Consider the following 23,308-nt stretch of genomic DNA (forward strand, 5'->3'; position numbering starts at 1 on the left):
CTAAACTAAAGTATGTCTGGCACTGTTTCAAGGTTTCAGACCTTCAAGATTCTGCTTAATGGTAAAGTCATAACTCATCCAATGATTCCTTAGTGACTTGAAAATTCTAAACCTGCCTAATTTATGACTTGTCTACACCATCCCGAACCAAGTATTCAAAGTCAGAATCCAAGAATTAACCAGCCAGTTAGCTGGGCAACAACAAAGCAGGAGATCTCTTAAGAACTGCTATCTTGCTATCACAAACGCTACTCCGGTGTCCTAAAGGTTAATTAGGCTTCTTTCAGTGCTTAATTTAACTCAGAGCAAAAAAATATGACACAATAAACTGTAATACCTACTCAGAAATGAAAGTAAGCAAAAGTTTAAGGTTTACAGATAAAGCTTGACTTTGAGGTTAGTCAAAGTTTAGTTTGTTGAAGGCATCTTATAGAACTAATGCTTATAATGGTTGTATTTACTATTTCTCTGGTGGTTATTTAGTAATTTATCATTATCAATCTTATCAGTATATTCCTATACCCTTTGATGTCCCTGTCCTAGTCTGTTTGAGCTGCTATAACCAACCACGATAGACCGGGTGGCTTATAAACAACAGAAATTTCTCACAGTTCTGGAGGCTGGGAAGTCCAAGATCAAGGTGCCAGCAGATTTAGTGTCTGGTGAGGACCCACTTCCTGGTTCACAGAAAGCACGTGTCCTCACGCAGCGGAGGGGGGTAAAGGAGCTCACTGGGGTCTCTTTTACGTGGTCACTCACCCCATTCATAAGGGCTCCACCCTCATGATCTAATCACTTCCCAAAGGCCTCACCTCCAAAATAACATGACTTGGGCATTAGGATTTAATATATGAATTGGGGGGGGGGGGCGGGGGGTTGGGGTGGAGGCATTCAGTCTGTAGCAATCCCCCAACATTTTTCAATGCCAGGAGGTCAAGGGCTCACAAATGAAAACCAAACATCTGCGCTCTTACCCTAGCAAGTGCTTCTTCAATGGTGATCATCTTTTCCTTGACCATCATCATCAGCTGAATCCGTTCCTCATCACTCATTGTTATCTCACTTGCAACATAACCCACATCTTCTCCTAGAGATCGAAGAAGAAAAACAACAGGAACAGTTGAAGAAGAAAATAAAAAAAGATAAAACAGGATGCCAGTCTTGAAGGCTTGTCATCTAGGACTACAGAAGGATGTAATTCAGGCGCACCGTCTAGCGCTGTTACTGATGGAGCCACAGGACCAGGAATGGGCTGCTTTGTAGGAAGCCAGTGAGCCTATCTCACTTGGAAACAAGCTCCAAGAGCAAATGGATGTGACCATGGAAACAAATCCTTCAAAATGATCAGAGCTTTTGTGATGGAGGGTCTAGTGGAGGAGTTCTGGAAGAAGGCGGACGGGGCGTCTGGAGTGACAGGTGAGGCAGGGACCTGATTTACAGACCTGGCTAGAGCGAACAAGCACTCCAAGGCTCCTTCGGCTGAAGGTTCTCCGCGTCCTTCCATTTCAAACATGAACAAGAAGATGTTTTTGCAGAGGAGGGAGAGGAAACCCTCTTTCACGACAGAGAACTTGAAGGTCACAGAGTCTGCTGCAGGACAAAACCTGCATCCTGGGGAAAGCCTAGATCCCTACTCATCTATTTGACTGTTGTTCCTCAGGGGACATGTGCAAATAAATATAATCTCAGGTGTGAAACATCTGGAGATCATTAGAAGGAAGGTACTATCTATGCACGTATCTGAAAGTATCACCCTCATAAATATGTTTCCAAACTGTGAGGGGAACTCAACTTCTAGCTCAGAACTGAAGGCAGGGGGCTTCCCCGGTGGTGCAGTGGTTGAGAGTCTGCCTGCCGATGCAGGGGACATGGGTGCGTGCCCCGGTCCGGGAAGATCCCACATGCCGCGGAGTGGCTGGGCCCATGAGCCATGGCCACTGAGCCTGCGTGTCCAGAGCCTGTGCTCCGCAACGGGAGAGGCCTGCGTACCGCAAAAAAAAAAAAAAAAAAAAAAAGAAAGAAATCCACGTGAGCCGGTCAACTGTTGGCTTCCTCCCTCCATCCCTTTCTCTCTCTTTCACCTTTTCTTTCTTTCTAAAGAAGACTTTGTTAGAATCCAAGGTTTACTGTGAATCATAAGTGATAAGGGTGTGTCTCAAAATGAAAGACTGGGAATGCTTAAGAAGAACTCTCTCAGAGCAGGACAACTTAAGTAAGCCCACTGATGGCTGCCAAGGAACCCAGGTGTGCCACTGACACACACTGTGTCCATTTTGCTCATTTCCGTGTGTAGGAATAACTGGAGAAGCATCCTGCACAGGCGAGGACACCAAGATTTTGTAAAAGAAAATAAGTCGTGTCAGTGGTGAGCAACTAAAAATGTTCATCTAATGATAACCTTATCCAGCCAGACTGGAATCTGGAAGTAGCTTCGTTTCCCCTCCCTGTCTGAATACTGGAGAAACATAAATTACATAACCGGGCCTCAAAGGGATGACATATTTACTTACTATATAAACAACAACAAAAGACACAGCTAAGAGGAGGGCAGGACTGCCTTCACAAAGCAGCCCGGGCAAATTCCCATGATGTCAGCCCATTAGACAGAGTTTCCAAGGGTAACAGCCCCGTAACTGTCCCCGCCACAGAAAAGCACCAGCAGTTCAGAAGATTGCAAAGGCCCCAAGTGGCAGGGCAGGGGGGAGGGTCCAAAACTCACAAATGCTAAGACTTTCGGGACCTTTTTAGGGTCCATCTTGGCCAGTAAAGATCTCCCTGAGGCTGATGTGACTGAGAAAAGGAAATATTTGGTCTTTGCTGTCAGATGTATAAAAGAAAGGACTGCGAACTCTTTCCAATTTGATTTCTTTGATGTAAAAAAAGAAAAAACAAACCCCACTGGGATGAAGTCTTAAAGTAATGATAGGAATGTCAGAAAGGCTGCACAGCGTATGGGCACATGCAATGACTTATTCTAACTTACAGCATCCATTTAGATTAGCAGCTTCTTAACATTTTAGAGCTAAAAGGACCTACTGTCTGCCAGCTGTGTTACAGTACCTTTTGAAGTCTGTCTCATTATTCCTTTCTGATTCTTTCGGAAGTTCTGCCAGAAATACTTATTTTTCTTCTTCCAATCTACTTTTCCTTTAAAAAAAGAAAAAAAAGGCACAAGCAATAAATTCATGAATAACAAAAGTAGCCTCTTCCTTACAACTCAAAGCTTGTAAGAATACTTTGATTTCACAAAAAGACAGTTCTTCTCTTTCAGTTTGTGAAAAGACTTAGAAATGCCTATAAAGTTGTTTAAAAGAAATGCAAATTTCCTAAGAGCAAGAAATGGTACAGTAGGGTTAAGATGAGAAATAAAGAAACATCAAAAAAGCAGGCAAGGGCTTCCCTGGTGGCGCAGTGGTGGAGAGTCCGCCTGCCGATGCAGGGGACACGGGTTCGTGCCCCGGTCCGGGAAGATCCCACGTGCCGCAGAGCGGCTGGGCCCGTGAGCCATAGCCGCTGAACCTGTGCGTCTGGAGCCTGTGCTCCACAACGGGAGAGGCCACAACAGTGAGAGGCCCGCGTACCGCAAAAAAAAAAAAAAAAAAAAAAAAAAGCAGGCAAAACATGCATTCTTATTTTCACTTTGATGTTTAACTAGTGTGTCTAATTCTGCCTTGTCTTGTGGTATAGTTTTCCCCCTTTGGTCTCAGCCACAATGATTTCAACTGAACCACAAATAGGATACTTTAAAAAGTTAACTTTGTTTTGTTGTTATTCCTGTTGTTGATCTACCCTTGACTTATTTCTGTTATCCCAGGTTTAATGATGAGAACAGGATGGTTGGTATGTGCTGTGCACACTGGTCAGTAGAGCTGGTTCCACGTGTCTGTGGGGTTGACAGACCCGTGGAACCAGCTATTTCTCTATGGTGTGGAATTGGCACGGGTCTAGCTATGGCGTAGGTGGGGCACGATTCCCACCTCTCTGATACTCAGGCTACCTGCTGACCTACCTACAGCTCACTCAGGGCACCATGATGAGAAAAGCAGGCTGCTATCCTGCTGTGACATCTCCCAACTCAGTCCCCCGCTCCTGTCTCCCATCCTTCCCAGACTGTTCTGGGTGACTTTGAAGTGAAAACAAATTCACTGTCATGCCTAGACAGTTTTCATATCTGGTCAGCTTGTGATCATCAGGAACAAGTGATACCTTTTCAAAAGCAAGAGGAAAGGGGGAAAGTAAGGAAAAGGAAAGAAGAGGGTGGCCCTTTATTCTTTAAAAATAAAACAAAGAAGCAGCAGCCCTATCTGCTCTCGTGGACGGGGCACACCCAAAGCTGCGGCTTCGTCACCGTTTGGTGTCTGGTTGCTCCACGGCCACTGGAAACAGGGTCCAGCGGAGTGATGCACTGTTGGTTTCCACAGTCTAGACTGGCGGTGCCAGGCAGTGTGGCACAAAACAGACCCGTGGAAACTGCGCGCAAGGGGCTCCCAGGCTAAGGGCATTATTTGTCAAAGCGGGATGCCCTCGTTATGTTCTGACAATCCCCAGGACTCTGGGAAGGAAACTGGAGTCCGCTAGCCTGAGGCTGCCTCTGCACCCAGAATCTGGAAGGTGTCTGCTACCTCTGGGCTAAACACAACAGCAAATATCAGCCATGAAAGGTTACAGTGAAGTAGGATTATCACTACTTGAATCTTTCTCACAAGCAATGTGGGAACAGAATGTATTTCTTGTAAGCTATACTCTCCCCTTCTCCCATTTTAATGTTTCTGAAATGGAGGTGCAGCTTAAGAAAAAAATGGCAAGAGCTAACATTTATCCCGCACTTCGCATGTCCAGACGCTTTGTATCTAATGGCATATCTCACTTAATACTCACTCACAATGAACGCATGATGTATTCTTGTTTCCATTTGTGGATGAGAAAACCGAGGCTTAGAGAGGCAAGTGACTTGCCCAAGGTCATAACTAGTAAAGCTGGTAGTCATGATTCAAATCCAAATCAAAGCTTGATTTGAGCACTTAGGCACCTAATCATGATTACTTTGCCAGGCTTTCTTAGACCCAAACAGAAGAAATGTTACAAAATCAAGAGTGGATTTTATAACACCTTAATTGTGCATAATCTTTCATTCAAAAGTTCCAAATAGAAGGATTTATCCTAAGGACGTGATCAGGGATAGGCTCAAGGATTTTTAGTGGTAGCATGATTTCCCTGTGACAGAGAAAAAACTGCAAACAACTTACATGCCCAGCAAAGAAGAGATTGGTTGATTCAATTATGGCACATCCAATATGACAGAATATTATGCAGACTTAAGAAGTTTACTATAAAAAAATACTCCATCATGAAGGAACATGCTCAGGATATATTCAATTGTAGAATACAATCCATATTATGCTTTTTTGAAACCCACACAAATTCAGAAAAAGAGAGGAAAGCTATACACCAAAATCTTAACAATGGTTATTTCTGGGTAGAAGGATCCTTTGTGGTTTTTGTATGTTCACATACTTATGTGTTCCGCAAAGTAGTAAAAGAAAATAATTAATTACAAATGGTTAAACCAAGAAAAGTGGTACTGACCTACAGAGCTGTCTTCCGAGTGTGACTTATGAAGAGGATTCCTACAAAAGAAAAACAAGTGTGATTACCAGGGAGCTTTACCTTCATGTGAGGACTGAAAACCCTCCTAACTAGTGGTACCCAGTGTCAATCAACTGAGGAGAGCCAGGGAAATTTCTATAGAATATTTACCAATGGTCTTCCCCAGCCATCTGCTGCCTTTGTCAACACTAATTAAAGGCTCACTCCAGGGTAAGACCTATATTAAATGAAGGGAATGGACTTCATTGGCTGATTGCTGAAGTGCCTTCCATTTCTGTGAATCATTATTTACATGTTAAGTTACTGCCATTGAGAAGTCTCTCATGTAAGTGAGAAAGAGAAGGTAAATAATAATAAGAATATAGACCCAGCAGATGAGTAAAGTGGTCACCTGGAGGACAAACAAGGGGGGTGCAGGGGTTTGTGGACATCAAGCAACAGGAGGTTGGATGCCCCAAGTAGGGGGGCAGCTAGGATGTAGCTCCTCTGGTCTCTTGCTGCCATCTGGCAAGTACACTACATGTTTCTCTAGCTCTTCCAATTTCAAAGCGAAGCCAGAAGCCTGCATTTCCTTTACAAGAGCTCCACATTTTTATGGATGGCAAATAATTCAATATTTCTAAAAATGTGTCCAAGTTCATTAACACATGTCTGGGCATCAGATTTGGCCCACACCCTCCCCGACCCTAGCTGCCAGTGTGTGACTGTGGATACAGACGAACTCAAATAATCTGAAAAGTGAACCCGGCCCCAAACCCAGGCGATCAAGCCTTTCTCCAGAATATACATAGACAGATAGCAACTTAAAGGAAGAAGGCAGGGAAACCAAAGAAAGTTAAAATTGGTTCTCTCAAAAGGGGAAGAACAGAGGTGGAGCACAATCTTCCGCTAGGTGGGTCCAGAGCTGAGAGGGCAAGTTCAGTGTCCCTGAGCTTGCTGACCAGGAAAACCGGGAAGAAGGAACCTGCATCGGAACAGAAGCAGGGATGCTCAGGGGGGTTACACCTGAACCTTCACTGCTCGTACGTCCACCCGGATGGAGGCTGGAGGTGGCATCTGGCGAAACACTCTTTAGCGTGAGAAAGCATGGAGGCCAAAGTTCCACTGAAACAATCAGGAAGAGAAGCAGAACGTCCAGTCACTTAGCAGGGATTTTCTGCCTACCTGGCAGGTAAAAAGGACCCCTAGAACTTAAGGTGACCAGAGAGGGGCAGGGGGCTTCCTCTCATGCAGAGTCACCTATGATAAGCCATCTCTCTTTGGAACAGCTGCATCGACGCTGGCTGACTGCTGGCTGCCGTTTGAAGACTTGAGCCCTGTAAGCACCTGCAGACCCCACGTCTGCGAGAAGAGAATTGTTTCTGACTAGCACCACAGCCTGACAGACCCCTGCTGTCCATGAGGGGACAGTAAGAGCAAAGAACAGCAAACAGGGGAAAGGACTTGGATGCTGAAGAGCTAGACTTGAGGCCTGGTTTCTTGCCCTTTCTACCACGCTGCCCGTGCAGAAAACGTACGGAAAATCTACCTCGCCAGCACATTTTGCCACATTTAGCTTCTAGGATATACTCTCCTCCCTCCAATCCACACACAAAAAAGAAAATCCCTAAACATATTCTTACTTGAAAGGCTTCTATGAAATAGCTATTTCAGTTTCCTTCGTTCGGCAAAAACGTGTTGATGCTATTGTGAGTAAGGTACATGGACAATCATGAAGAAGTGGGACGTACAATGGAGGGAGGGTGACAAAACATGAACAAAGTACCAGCAAAGAAGGAGAAGCAACAGCAGGAGGAGGAGAGGGGAGGGAGGGGGGAGGGAGGGGAGGAGGGGGAGGGAGGGGGAGGGGAGGAGGGGGGAGGGAGGGGAGAGGGCCAGGAAGGAGGAAGAGGATGAAGAGAAGGAACAAAGGGATGCCCTGGTGGTGCGGTGGTTGAGTCTGCCTGCCGATGCAGGGGACCTGGGTTCGTGCCCCGGTCCGGGAGGATCCCACATGCCGTGGAGTGGCTGGGCCCGTGAGCCATGGCCGCTGAGCCTGCGTGTCCGGAGCCTGTGCTCCGCAACGGGAGAGGACACAACAGGGAGAGGCCCGCGTACCTCAAAAAAAAAAAAAAAAAAAAAAAAAAAGAGAAGGAACAAAAACACAAGCCAGGAAGGTGCTCAAGGCCACAGAAGTAGGAGCAAGGCAAATACCAGCAGACAGCTGAGTAGAGTTGGCTAGTTGACTGGGGATTAAGGCAGGAAATCCTTCGGAAAGAATGTTTACGCTAAGGTTTGAATACTTAAATTTTGTTTTTTAAATTTTACTCTGTTGCATTTGTAGCTCAAAGTCATGGTACTACGCCTCAGCCCACCCTCCTTCAACTGGCCATGATGTACCAGCATCGTCACCAAGCTTTCTGTAGATGACCTCCGATGGCAAAGGAAGTGGCACATTTATTTTCATACTCACACTGAAGACCTAATTGCTTACAAACAACTATATCCACTATCCCTAGCTCTTGATAAACTACTTACCTATGTAATAAACTAAAAATATGTACATGTCTTTCACTTTTTCTAAAAGAAATATTTTCATGGGAAAATGGTCTAAAGAAATAGTACTTTTCTTCAGTCCTTTGTTGGGTTAGAATAATACACTTCATCGAGTTGTAAGGAATTCTGCCCATCATTTAATCCAACCCCAATTTTACAGAAAACCATGGTCTCCAGAAATTACAAAAGTGGCGCACGTTTCCCTGACCGGTTACAGACCAGCAAGGAGCTGTACTGAGGGATCATGGGACCGGATGTCTTTCCAAAATACACCTGACTCTCCCTATCTGCATGAAGTGTATATAAAATTGCCTGTCTCAGTACGATTCTTCAAAAATCCAAAGGCTCATTTCTAAGTTTTCAACCCATTTTTCACTCGTGCTGCCCAATGGGAGTATCTAATACTGTAAAAACACTCCAAAATTCATACTACAGAAAACTTATATTCTCACTATTACATAGTTATCACAAAATATAATTGTATTTTCCTCTATAAACGCTGGCTTACAACTTTTTCATTATTTTTATCTACCTTCTTCAAATTATCATGTGTTTTGAATATTTACCCTTGGGTTTGCATTTTTTAATCTATTTGTTACATAAGAGGTGCTTCTCCTAGTCATCATTTGCATTTCCCCCAGAATGCCAGCAGATGGCACTGTAGCTTCTTTATTCAACTTGCTTAGGGCAGCCAGTGGGGATTTTGTATTTAAAATTTCACCAGTTCACAATCTAGATACTGGTCAATGATAGCAAGCCAATGTTTCATAAGCATGAGGCCCCCCAGCTCATCAATTCACAAAGGGGGTAAAAGGACGCCATATCAAGTTTAATTTGGATGCAGTGAATCTTCCCTACCAACAGAAGCTGGCAGAGAAACAATGCAAAATGCCATCTCCTTTCTCCTCGAGACTGATTATAAAATTCATCCAGCAGGAACAAAAGTCAGTGATGTCACCAAATTCCAAATTCGGATGGCAGGAGGTGGTAGGGGTCATTTACGGATCTCCTGGTGGAAGAAATTGATGCTCAGAAGTCAGTTCTAAAGAGGCCTCCTCAGGCTTCCCTTGTGGTGCAGTGGTTGAGAATCTGCCTGCCAATGCATGGGACATGGGTTCAAGCCCTGGTCCGGGAAGATCCCACATGCCGCAGAGCCACTAAGCCCGTGTGCCACAACTACTGAGCCTGTGCTCTAGAGCCCGCGAGCCACAACTTCGGAAGCCTGCACGCCTAGAGGCCACGCACCATAACGAAGAGTAGCCCCGTTCCCCGCAACTAGAGAAAGCCCGTGCGCAGCACTGAAGACCCAATGCAGCCAAAAATAAATAAGTAAAATAAATACATTTATAAAAACAGAACAAAACAAAGAGGCCTCCTCGTAATACATCCTTCCAGCCGGATACTGCAGACGAAAATGGCAGCCTATTTCTAGCCATCACTTTCACTGTCAACAGGGTAAAAAGGATGGGGATTTCCACGCAGATTTCAACGACTGGGAAGCAATAATTAATATTCGGTTGCACTTTGAGAATCTATTAAAGCATTTAATAGTTTTGCATTTAAAGTCTCTGAACTCAATCTTAGTACCTTTTCATCGATAACTACTACTATTAGACCCCAAAACTGCATAAGTGTAAACTTGCCTCAAGGCCCCTAAAACTACTCTAGTCCTCCCTGCAGGTCAAATTCATTTCAGAAAATTATAAGGAATACATGAATTAGATCAAAAAATCAATTTGAGGGACAGCATCCCCAGAACTGAGCCAATTCTTTTCATCCTACACTCCAGTCTTTAGCAAATTCTTTGTGAAACTGCTTCCTTCCTTCCTTTTCACTCATTCATTTATTCATTGCTTCTTTCATTCAATAAATATTTATCAAGCTCTCATTCTGAGTCTGGCATCCCTGCGGCGCAGAGATCATAGCAGTAAATAAAAGATGGGTAAGATCCCTGTTCCCCTGGAGCTAGGATGGGGGGTGCAGATCGAGAAGTAGGGAGAATTCTAGAAAGGATGGACAGAGAAGGCCTCTCTGAAGAGGTGACAGACGAGCAGATACCTCAATGATAAGCTGGCATGACATCCACTCCCTCCACTGGGGAAGACTGGTAGGGAAAGAAAGGAGGAAGTAAGAGGTCTACTTGGGCCACGTTCAGTTTGAGGTGTTTGTTGAACACCCCTGCAGAGATATTAGTGAGATAGTTGGATATGTGAGTCTAAGTTCAGGGGACTCATTGAGGACTGGAGTTAAGAATTTGGAAGTCACTTGGATATTTAAAGCCAGGAGACCAACTGAAACTGAACAGAAGCTGAGACTGAGCTCAAGGGCAATCCACTTTTTATGGGTCAGGAAAAGCAGGGGAAGCAGGCAATGGGACTTCTGGGGAGGGGCCAGTGGAGAGAAGGAAAACCAGGAAAGTACACTTTTACCTTTCTGGCTAGAATAATACTAAAATCAATTTAACACAGATGATATTGCTGCCTCAGGCACCATACAGGGTAAATTCTAGGTTGCTCTATTTTTCCATTGAATCTATTGCTTCACAGCAGAGATACACATAAGACCAGAGTGAAAGAGGAAACTAACAAAGGTCAAAATGAAATTCTTTTCGTTTGTATATAGGATTCCACCTTGCCTAAGGACACAGAGGTGGTCAGAGACTTAACTGTGTGTCTGAGTCCAAAGCTTCACCCACTTCACTGAACATATCGCTTCTCATTGACATGAAAGAAAATCACATCACATGATACACTAGCCTGGCTCTTGGGTAAGTTCTTGGAATGACACTCAGAAGGATTTGTGAGCAGAGAGCATGTTTTCAACCCCAAATGTGAACATGGCCTATGGGTTTATAAGAACTAAGTATTTCAAAAACACTTTTCAGGATTCGGTTGTGTTACTACTGCATGGTCCTCTTGTCTGCTTGTCGAAGGAAAGGAAGCCACATCATTTGGCTCAAACCCATTTTTCTTCTTCTGTCTATTTATAGATAAATAGCCTAAGGTACCTCCAGGCAGATACAGCTCTATCTCGTTGTTACATACTTAGGCTGGCACACCAGAAAGGTATAACAAATGCCCACGCATAAAGGAATTCCTAAAATAGACTTTGTGTTTTTGTTCTGATGGACTGTCCAGAAACTTCATTATAACCAAACAAAAAACAAAAGAAAAACTGTTCTAACCTCATTTCTAAGAAAGGACCATGTGTTACATGTTACTGGAAAATGTATACTTAAGAGGTTTTAAATGTTTCTTTATCTTGAGTCTCCGGAAATACACTCATATACATTATTAGTGTATTTCCTGCTGGATTTTGAATCAGAGCTTTTGCTGTGTCTGGGTCTTTGCCTGCATCATCCCCTGGCCTGCCAAGGCAGTCCCCAAAGCCAGCAGCAATTTTCCTCAAGATGCAGAAAAAGGACTGAGGCATCTGTGTTATTGAATTATACGTGCACGGCGGGGGGGGGGGGGGGAGAAGGTAAATGGGCTGAGGGCGTTTTTAGTAGTTAATATTCTCTTTTGCTTTATTCTTTTTTTTTTTCTCGTTTTGGCCGTACCACGTGGTTTGTGAGATCTTACTTCCCTGACCAGGGAATCGAACCTGGTCCCCAGCAGTGAAAGCGCCAAGTCCTAACCACTGGACTGCCAGGGAATTCCCTTCTTTTGCTTTATACCTTACCTAAATATAACAAACTACTCACATTTATATTTTTCATATTTAGTGACAAATCATTTTGTGTAAAATAGGTAATTCCTTAATTTGACATTTCTTATTATCCTTTGGGTAGCAAAGATATTTTTCACATAGGAGCATTTCTTCTCTATTTAATAGAAATAAACATGAAACAAAATTCAGCTCACACTATCCACTGTCTGCCATGAAAATTTAAGGACCACCCTTTCCCCAGCCACGGGGTAAGGGCTAGGATAAGGCATCCGACATGGAGGGTCCCCACTCTTGGGGTTGGGGGTTGCAGGGAGCACGTGCCTCCTTAAATTCCGTGCCCTCCGTAATCTCTTGCTTTACCCCTGATGGGGCCCTTCCCAGCCAATAACCATTGTATTTCATACACACAGTGGAAATTAGCTTGCCAGTTTACTGGCTGGGATGGAAGGTAACTCTCTTGCCATGCGGCTGGCTTATTGTTAGAACTCCCTGAATATTCAGTACCGATGACAACGCTGGTGACGTGTTGTCACCCTGGTGAACACACTCTCCATAGGGGCTTTTTCTTTCATTTCACACTCTATTCCTGGCCTGTACTTTCTGGCTTTTTGTTGAAAGGTCACCTTCCTAAGTGACGAAGGCAAGAACCAAATCCAAGGCCGTGGCCAACACTGCACAGGCTCAGTGCTCACACGCTCAGAAGTCAGGCACACCCGTGACAGCGCTGCCGCAAACCTAAGCCGTATTTTCCTTTTTTATGTGAAGTAAAACTGTGGTGTAAAAACTGTACCTCCCTTGGTGGGTTGTTAGGAGAATTACAGGAGACAGTGAATATAAAGGGCTGAGGGCAGTGCCTGGCGCTTGTTGAGGTCCCAGTAAATGTGACCTCTTACTGCTCCCCAGAGCTACCTCAAACACACGAATATGCTTGGTCTTTGGGCAGGATGATACCACCTTCATCCCACTGAGCACTGCCACTACTCAGCCCCTATTCTAGACTCCAGCAGTTTCTGAATCACCAAGGTTCCTCTTTCTTATTTTTCTTACATAAACTTGCCTCAAAAAACTGGGACGGATGTAGTGATTTCTCTTCCTCTTCTCAATCTCACTTCATACAAGCAATTCATGTTTTTCTCATAATTAAAAAAAAAAAGACAGAAACAAAAACCATCTAACAGCATTGTAAATCAACTATACTCCAATAAAAAAATTTTTTTTAATTTCATATTTTCCAAAAAATAAAAAGAAATCAAAACAACAATTGGACAAGATGCCAACACACTTTATCCATTGTTTTCAGCATAGTATAATTAATATTTGCTTATATCCTACTGTCTTCCTTAAGCAGTAAGAACTGTGCCAAGTTAGCTGACTGCGTTCAACACAGTGTTTACTAAATAATTCTTCATTTATGTTGAGTAGATTTCCATATGGATACATATCATGGGAAATAATTGGGGCCCATCAATCATGTAATATTAACTCTCCAAAAGAAATGGCAGGGTTTCCAGGTTTAAGTGTGGACATTGTCCCAAAGCAAGAATACCAGGGAATTCCCTGGCAATCCAGCAGTTAGGACGCCTCACTTCCACTGCAGGGGACGCGGGTTCGATCCCTGGTTGGGGAACTAAGGTCCCACAAGCGGCACGGTACAGGCCCCGCCCACCCCAAAAGAGAATACCACCCAATCTTTCATTCCAATTTCAAGAGGGTCTCTTACCACACAAATCAAATTCTCACACTTGGAAAATGCTCAAAGAACATTTGAAAAGTTTGCAATTTCTAGCTATGAGTTTTGGCCTCTTCAAATTTTTCTTATTCTACTCTCTGCTTTATAATATCTTTGGTTTTAAAACTGCCATCAGAATCACTTTAGGTGAGCCTATTCCTTCCATACAAGATGTCTCAAGAGGAGCATCTTATCCAGAAAAACAGAAAGACACAGCCAACCTGGGTGTGCAGCTTGCCTTCTAACAACAATCATTTTTGTTATCCCTCAATCCTCTGCTAATTATATTAGGGAGGTGGAAGTTCTAGGTATTAAACAAGATCTCTTCTGCTGCAAAGCATGCCATTTTTTTTTAACACTACCTGCCCTCACATAGTTAGAATGGACATAGTGATTCCTCTTCCACTTCTCAACTGCACTTTACGAAAGCAGTCCATGTTTTTCTTAAAATGAAAAAAAATACACGAATGATTGGACATGATGTCAACATGGAGATGCATGGGCAGCTCACTGGTATCTAGACATGAATGACATAATCTCTAATGTTTCTCTGAGGCCACGACCCAGGAAGCAGCCCAGCACAACGGCTCGCAAGGTGGGTTCTGGAGTCCGACTGCCAGTGTTCAAAGACAGCTCTACCATTTACTAACTAGCAACTCTGGACCAGCCACTTAGTCTCACTGAATCCCAGTTTCAGCCTATGCAAGATGGGGACAATGTTATTACTGATCATATGGGTTTTCTAGAGGTTTCAGTGAACTGTGACTTGCATGGTGTTTAGAACATGCCTGCACGTGATAAGCACCACCACCAAGAAGCCCGCGATCACGACCGCTGGCCTCTGCTCTCACCCAGCTCTCCTTATGGGGTCAAGTCTCTCATAGTCCTTCTCTAGAATGCACTTAGTTTCTCAACATGGAAGGGGTGGGCTCTCTGGCACCTCGGAGGTGACCAACAAGCTCTCCAGGCCAAGAGCACGGTTCCATCCCTGTTGAGTCTGCAAATCCTTCACAAAGGTGCATTGAAAGAGATGTGTGTCCTTTCATTCACCAACTGGTCATTTGTGCCGAAAGTTAATGATGCAGGACACTGTCAGAAGTTTGAGTTTCTTGTCTGAAAAGCAGCCAAAAGCCGTCTCTCCACAATGGAGGCCCACGGCCTAGTTGTGTCGCTGCCACAACTTCACTCCAGCTAAGACTATACAAAGTGCACAAGTGCAGAGCTCAACATGCCCACAGAAGGGTGCTGGGGGCAGGGGAAGTCCAACCTGGGATCGCAGACGGTCATCCTCCAAGGTTTCTAAAACCTCTCAGTGCGTCTCCTCTTTTCCATCTGGGCCACATTCTTCATTTGTAGCCTGCTGGGTCTAACCTGTCTAAAACCTTGCTGTGGATGCCAGCTGCGATGCTCATGGCACTGTGGAAAGTACCGGCATCTATCTCAGCACCGAGAAGTTATAAATGCCTTCCCAGTGCTTCAGATTTAGTAACTTATCTTCAGAATATCCACGTGACACAGTGGAGGGTATGTAATATTATCTTTATATGAAAGTTCCTATAAAAAGGCATCAATAACTAATCAGTCTCTTATAAAAACACCCAAGGATGATTTCTTGCTCAGTGTTTCATGTTTGGTACAGACAATGAAGCCCTCTGCAGCTGCATGAAGGAGATACACACCCCATGGTCCATACCTTCAGGAGCATACAAGATAATTCGGTAGATTATACTGACGCACTGCGAGATACGAACAGTTGAGTGAGTGCTCATCACTGGCAAGGCCAGTTGATTTCCATTTCAATATCCATTCTCGTCTTCATTCTTACTGAGAGAACCTTGATTTTGCTTGGGTGGCAGTGTGCCCTGTTAAATTCCTCACCCACCCACACTCCCTTGCAGCATGTGGAGGCCAGGTGTCTGGGTTGCCCAAGAAGACATAACTGGAACTTTACAGCAGGGTAAAGTTCTGGGAAAGCTAGTGATTTCACAGTGAGAAGAAACTGACTCAGTTTTCACACATCTTTTGCCCTTTGCCCTTTCCTTTGGTCCTGCCTGAAACATGGGCAGAATGCCCCAGCAGTTGTCATTTTATTATAAGGAAGAAAGTCACATACTAAGGATACGGGAGTAGAGGAAATAATTCCTTGGAATACCTACCTCCAGACTCCTTGCTCTATGAAAAAAATATGCCCCCATGTGCCTCAACACTACAGATTTGGTTGTTAAGAAGTAAAAATGACAAACTTCTATAAAGCATTGGTCTGGGTTTATCAAGCACATTCATATATATCTCATCAGATTTCAGGCTCACAGAGTCCCTGAAAAGAACTAGCCCCATTACACAGATGGAGAGACTGAGGCCTGGAGTATTCATGGAAGTGACTTGTCCCTAAGTCACGGAGCTGGGGCTTAAACTCAGCTCTTCTGACGTCCAATCCAATGTCCTACCCACTAAAAACCAGAGTCACGATACTGTGAGCCCGAAGCCAAAATGATGTGCACTTACTGGCACCGACAGTGCAATTTAAGTTTGTGACTTGGCCGCAGGTGGCTGCAGCCCCAGGTCAAGCTCTGACTTTCGATGTTTCCTCAACAGGCGTACAAATTAAAGCGTTAAAAAAAAAAAAAGAGGTCTTGAACTTCTCTGTTCATTCTCGTTTTGGTGTAAACAGTAAAAACCAATGCCTTCCTTTAACGGCCTCGATGCGAACTTTAATTTTTTTTTTTTTTTTTTTTTTTGGCTGCGTTGGATCTTCATTGCTGCGCACAGGGTTTTCTCTAATTGTGGCGGGCAGGGGCTACTCTTCGTTGAGGTGCGCGGGCTTCTCATTGCGGTGGCTTCTCTTGCTGCGGAGCATGGGCTCTAGGTGCACAGGCTTCAGTAGTTGTGGCACACGGGCTTCAGTAGTTGTGGCTCGCAGGCTCTAGAGCACAGGCTCAGTAGTTGTGGCGCACGGGCTTAGTTGCTCCGCGGCACGTGGGATCTTCCCGGACCAGGGTTCGAACCCGTGTCCCCTGCATTGGCAGGCAGATTCTTAACCACTGTGCCACCAGGGAAGTCCCAAAGTTTACATTTTATTCAGGTTTTTATTATCTTCAGAATTACTAAATTACTGTCAAAACCAAAATAAACCAAAACAGGATTTTATCACATTATTTTCACAACAAAAGCTAGTTTTTATAAAATGAGAACAAAAAAACCTGTAAGTAGCTTTGTTTACATTTTTAATGGCTGCTGTTTATTCTGTAAATAGAGCACAATTATTCCTTCCTTCTAGTTATTTCCCCTTTAAAATTTACTGCATATGTGTAATAAATATGTGGTCCAAGAAAGGCTTTTCTGCAAGGAAACGTGGCTGAGATTTGAGGCTGGTTGGATCAACAGGGAAGCACCTGCCTGCTCCTCTGGAAGGCTGTTTGGTTATCAGTATGTGTGATGCAGCCCGGAGCTCAGGAACGGGTGTGGCAAGGGAGTGCCCCTCTGCCTGGTACAGGGTGCATATGGGGTAATTTATCCCAGCAGAGGCTGGCACAGTAAGGAAAACCGCCCTTTGGTATGCTTATCAAATTTGCATGGACCAGCAGGGAAAGCCAGGCTGCAGAGAGCTGGCCCCTACCCGCCAGAGCCTCGGGATGGGGAAAGGGAGCGGGGAGACAGGAGGAAAAGAGGCTCCTTTCAATGACCTCTTCAGTCTGTTTCCATGGCGATGGCTCCGGAAGCGGGTCAGAACTTTCTCAGTGGAAACAAACAGTGGCTCCCATTCACCATCACCCAAGCCACGCCGGCTGCACTGGCCGCTGTGCCATCTGGACACAGAGGAACCTGGGGAGGGATGCGGGGTCCAGGGCTGCTGCCAGCCTTTCTTCTGTCAGCTGTTGGGAAGGGAGGGGGGAGTCAGTGAAGCCGCCTCTGAAGGCCAAAGCTGGAAGAGCTGCGGGCATGCAGGGGCCTTCCTGGCTGCCTGATCACGTGCTGGAGGCACAGGGACCAACCACCTCTAGGACAGGGGTATGGGAGCCACCTGCCAGCCCTACGTCTCCTGGCCGGCAGCACAAAGGATCGGGTCCTTCCCACAGCGACCACTGCCACAGTCTTTCTTTCATTTTTGTTTTTTGTGTGGTTTTTTTTGCAGTACGTGGGCCTCTCACTGTTGTGGCCTCTCCCGTTGCAGAGCACAGGCTCCGGACACACAGGCTCAGTGGCCATGGCTCACGGGCCCAGCCGCTCCGCGGCACGTGGGATCCTCCCGGACCGGGGCACGAACCCGTGTCCCCTGCATCGGCAGGCGGACTCTCAATCACTGCGCCACCAGGGAAGCCCTCTTTTTTTTTTCACTTTTAATTCCTTCAAGACACAGCTGATGAAAAACGTTTGGATGTTATAAATACTATGAAAATGGGAACTCAAGCTTTCCTATCTTCTCAGATCTCATTTTTTAAATTGAGGTACACTTGACCTATAACCTCATGTGAGTTTCAGGTGTACGACACAGTGATGTGATATTTGTATGTACCATGCAGTCATCACCACAGTACGTCAGATCTCATTTTTAGATCCCCGCACATCTCCTCTGCCACAGCCTCGTGCCCTCCACATTCAAAGTCATGAAGAGGCTGCCGACTCCTCCCAGAACCTTGTAATTCCGCTGGCTGGTCTCACTCTGCTCTCGGATTGATTGCTTCACATCCTTCCTCCTGATTCTGTGGCTTCATCTGAAGTGACGCACGAGCACCTGCTAGAGATGATTCGGACACCAGGCAGCGCTGCCAGGGACACCATGACGGTAACTGACGTCTACCAGCGTCATCTGAGCGGCCCCGGGATCCACTGGTGACTGAGGTGCGGAGAAGAAGCACAGAGCTTCAATCTGACTGACGAGAAACAGGTTTTGGCAGAGTTCGTAAAGCCAAGCTGCTGCTTGAGAACCTCCTGGGAAACTTGTTACAGGCTCCAGAGTTCCACGTTTGGAGAATCCGATTCATCAGGGCTGGGCGGGGCCTGAGGGTCTGTCTTCAACAAGCTCTCCAGCTGACTCTGCCTTGCGGATGTGCTTAGAATCACTGTTGGAACCCGGTAGAAAATGGGAAACGCGTTCCCCATCCTCCCTTCTCCACCCCCTCCTTGTATCCTTGTACTCCACCACCTCCAGAATATGGAAAGCAGTACTGCCAGTGAGGTTTTCATAAGCGAATACAGAATACACTAAGCTAAAACAAGCAGCAGATATGCTTCAAGCGTTTTCCTGACTGTGAGGTTTTATTTGGACAAAGCTTTTAGAGAAGGTCGGGACGGGGTTGAGCCTTGACTTGGGGAGCTGTGGTGGATCTGCAGCCCGTCACCTTAGCTCAGCTGGACTACGTTTCCCAGATCCCCTCCCCCGACCGGGTCAGCGTGGGCCACGTGAGATGGTTCACGTGAGGTGCGCAAAGCAGAAGCGGCGTGGTAGCTGTTTTCCTTCTGGGCTTCAGGGTCAGTGCAGGGCATGAGGCCCTGCTGAGGCCAACACACGTCGTCACGTGTCCCCTGGGTCACCGAGTGGCAGGGCAGCAGCTGGGCTGCAGTGCTCGCATTCCTGCCCAGTCTCCTCCTCGGGGTCTCCGATCCTGGGCCTGTGGCTTGCTTCCCTCCCGGGGAAGGATGCCAGCCCCTCCTGCGGGTTCCTGACGTTGGAGGCTTGCTGGGCGGTCGTGAAGATGACCGGGTTTCAGCCCATCCTTGTAGGCGGCGATCTGTCCTCTTTCCCCACTTTCCCACATCATTTCTGCCCCAAGTGCCAGTCCTGCGGACTTCAGGCCACATCCCTGGACAAAGAGGGAGCAGCCTCCATAGACACAGGAGGTCAAAATGCTATAACGACGTGACCCTAACATCTGCTTCTCCAACAGAACCCTGACTGATGGGGAATTTATGTGGCTCTCGGCCCCGCCCCTCCCTGCAGGGGTGGGCGGTCCCTCCTCCTCCAGTCCCTCTGCACTGTGCCTACAGGGTATCATATCACTGCGTCTTGTCTTCTTCGGGGTGTCAGAGGATGGCGACCTTTCCTATCCTGTTCATCTTTCCAGGGCCTAGCATATTCGTCCACACAGCCGAAACATGAAAAGTGTTTATTCAATTAAACTTCACTAGAGGCCTAGCCTGTCTTCCCTAAGTGCATCCATCCTTGTGTGGTCCTGGTGGTGGAGTCTATGATAAAGGCGTGGCGCTGGCAGATAAACAGATCTGGATTGGAATTCCACCACTGCTTCAACCAAGGTTTTTGGACTCGTGATCTTGGGATATCATTTAGCCTTTCTAAACCTCGGTTTCCTTAACTGCCAACTACCATCCACATTATAGTTTTGTTAGGAGGATTTACACACACAAGTGGTAGGTATGGGTCCTCCCTTATTCCTACCAGGAAAGGAATGCTATTTATTTACTGATAGCCCCCCTCCTCCCCGGCCCAGTGTTCTGGTCACCTCTCCTGCAGGACAGACAATCATCGGGGGCCACCTCTGCACGCTAAGTACCTCCTGCAGTCGCTCGATGCAGCCCAGGCACGTGGACTCAAGCTGGGCTGGGTCAGCTGGAGGCTCCCTCACCAGACAGAGCTCGGGGCCATAGAGTTTTCAGAGGGAAACAGCTGAGGTGGAGAATTCTGGCACAGCTGCTCTTACTTGGAGCCCCTGCGTTCTGGAATGTTGAGCCCCTCAAGTATGCTGCACGATGGAGCACACACGTGTGCGGCCCACACAAACACATATTTCAGCACGTTGCGACCGCACGGGCTCTGTGAAAGCGGTGGTTGTCTCCCGGCCCTCCCCCACCCTCCTATCTTTGGGGCGTTGAAAGGACAGGAGAGCTCATGGGGGAGAGGCGCATTGTAGGTGACCGTGGCCACTACGAGCCGCGTGTCTGGCACCGTCTACTGAGACGCAGGATGGAAACCACAGGTGCACTGCCGTGCCGGGCAGCACCCTACCTTCTGCGGCTGGGGAGAGAACAGCACCTACCTAGGCAGGCACGGCACTGGGGATTTCACACAACCACCCTCGGAAGGGGCTTTTATCCTGCACGTTTTATCGATTAGGAACCCGAGGCTTGGAGAATTTAAATCCCACAACTAGCAGAGCTTAAATTCAGGCTCGGATTCTGTCCAACACCAAAGCTCACATGAGCGACAGTGAACGTGGCGAGTCTGGCCGGTGCCCAGCACGCTTCGGAATAGGTCAGAAAATGAGCGATGTCCCAGGCTAGAAGGAACCCGGAGACCCCCTGACTCAGGCTCACTGCCGTGTCACTGGGAGCTGAAGCCTGGAGGGGTGACAATCACAGACAGACTGGAAGCCCAGTCCCTGGACAGTGACCTTGCCCTCGTGTCCACAGCCCTGGCAGATGGCTACTGCTCAACTGATTAAAGCAAAGGAATACAGACTACATATGGCGATGCCTCGCTCTTGGTGCAGCCTATTTATTTTCTGAAACTTATGTTTGCTGTCTGCCTGTCTCACATCGCCCCCTCCTCCCTGTGAGCTCCAAGGACCAGACACTGGGGGCCCGAGTCGCCTTTGGTGCGGCTCTAACGGGCCACGAGCACCCACCTCCCTTTCCTGGGGGGACAGTGCGGACGCACCCCCCTGAACCGGGCCGAACCGACTTGTGAGCCATTCTGAAGAACGTGCCTCCACAAGGCTGCTGCACTCCTCACACGTGCTCTTTCCCCACGGGAAAGAAGTGGTGTTCCCCTCCACGCCCCACAGCTCTGCCACAAACAGGATGTGGAAACGGGATGCATTAGTCTCAGCTCCGGGGGACACGGCTTGACCTGGATTTCCCAGCAAACCTGCAGGCCTCATCAGCAAGTCTCACTGACTCTGGTCCGTTCCCAAGGAGGACTGATAAACAGTCACCGTGCATGTGGGCTTCTAGAGCTCACGTTTACCGGTGAGAAAGAGAGCCCCGGCCCGTCACACAGGAGTCCACGCGACCACAGGCCTCGGCCCCTGCCCTCAGGGGGCTTCCACCAACGGATGAAGCCTGAGCCCCTCTCCTCAAGCCCAGGCGCTGGGAACGAGCTAACTGAGGAAGAGGAGGAGGTCCCACCTCGAAAGAACTTCTGAAATTTCTTACACATTTCAGGATTTCTTTTTGAATTGACAAAAATACTCCAAAACGGACTGTGGTGACAGTCACAAAAACCCCCGAGAATAGACGTTCTAAAACCCACTGACTTGTATACTTTTTAACAGGTGAGTTGTATGGTATGTGAACTATAACTCAGTAAATCTGTTACGAAGAATAAACTAAAACAAGTGTACTTTCCCAACAAAACTGCAGGTTTAAAACATTTTAAGGATTTTTAAAATTAATATTCTGTGTGCTTCTCCATATCATACCTTTATCTGGAGACGTCATGTGGAGCCCAACTTGAACAAGACTGCAGAATGGAATCGGGTGCTAAGGGGAGTGGCAGCTCTTAGAAGGAGATCCGGGGATCTGTGGAAACTACCGTTCTCTCCACTACATGTTTTTTAAAATGCTTTTAACAGGTGTCTTTCTAATCCTAATATTCACAAGCAGAAAGCACTGACTTCATATGACACTGCTATCATTTTAGGGAGACACGGGCATATGCTAGCTAACAGGTGAGACCAAAGGAGGTCTTCTGTAATTCCAGTCCTGGAGAGAATCCAGTTTGAATCTTACTTCAAAGTGCTGGGGGGCATTTAATAAATTTCATGCAAGTATTTAATGAGCACTTGCTCTATGCAAACCACTGTTCTGGATATTAAAGAAAATCCAAAGAGAGGAAGAGAGTGAGTTCATGGCCTCAAGGAGCCCATGATCATGCTGGGTTGGGTTGGGATGAGAAAAGTGCACAAGGGGCTAGAGCCAGGGGCAAGGGCATGAACTTGGGTCAGACGGAACAGACAATGATAACAGACAAGATTGTTGAGTGCCTATTAGATGCCTGATAGCTTACTGAGGCCAGTACTGTGATGGTTATCCTCATTTTATAGTTGTGGAATCTGTAGATATAAAGGTAAGTAACTAGCCAAGAGGTGGAAGAAAGCACCTGGATACGAACCCAGAGAATCCGCTTTCAGGCCAGGCATCTTCCCCCCAAGGCTATAATGGCACTTCGACCAGATTAGGATTTTTGTCTCTTGCTCTGGGACCTTAGGCAAGGTACTTATCCTCAAAAATAGTACGTATCTCAATGAGTTCATGAGAAGTTAACTGATAACATACCATGAAAGTGACTAGCACCAGTGCCCAATACACATAAATAACCCAAGAAGCAGTGCTATAGTGTTGACAACAGTGATGATGATGAAGCACACGACGGTACGTTAAGAGACATCGAATCCACACAAAATTGCTGCTGGAATCCAACAGGCGGAAAGAATACAGCCGGCGACGGGATTGAGAAAGCATTCAAGGAGAAGCAGTCCTTAAAACAGGACTTAAAAGAAGGAAATGCTTTCAAGGCAGGAACGCCAGACAACCCAGGAGGCATCTGGAAACAAGAGCATCCCGTGGGTCTGGAACTGGGTCACGTGGCTGGGAAACTGGGAGATGCAGCAGTAAAGATGAGCTGGTGCTCTATGGGGGGAAGGGGGGGAGGAGGAGGCACGGGGGGGGGCGGGTTTTGATCACGAAGGTGAAAGCCTGCAGAGATCCTAAACTGTAAGTGTCCCTGAGGGGATCTCAGCATCCTCTCAGTGTGACGGGACCTAATTGCCTAACTGTGCTTTAGGGAGTATCTTCCTGAAGGCTCTTTTCCGG

At 46.5% G+C, this 23,308-nt stretch overlaps 1 protein-coding gene across 4 annotated transcripts in view; it reads right to left on the bottom strand.

Annotated features, from left to right (window-relative positions):
• Positions 1-23,308, bottom strand: part of SASH1 (SAM and SH3 domain containing 1) — a 266,274-nt gene that overhangs the window by 76,280 nt on the left and 166,686 nt on the right. For all 4 annotated transcript variants that reach the window (XM_060114659.1, XM_060114657.1, XM_060114660.1 and 1 more), the window contains exons 5-7: positions 5,587-5,627; positions 3,061-3,147; positions 975-1,087 (exon numbers count right to left, since the gene is read on the bottom strand). In XM_060114659.1, the coding sequence (XP_059970642.1) occupies positions 975-1,087; positions 3,061-3,147; positions 5,587-5,627 (241 nt within the window). The remainder of the gene's footprint in view (positions 1-974; positions 1,088-3,060; positions 3,148-5,586; positions 5,628-23,308) is intronic.

The sequence above is a fragment of the Mesoplodon densirostris genome, chromosome 12 (genome assembly GCF_025265405.1).
Source record: "Mesoplodon densirostris isolate mMesDen1 chromosome 12, mMesDen1 primary haplotype, whole genome shotgun sequence".
NCBI lineage: Eukaryota > Metazoa > Chordata > Mammalia > Artiodactyla > Ziphiidae > Mesoplodon > Mesoplodon densirostris.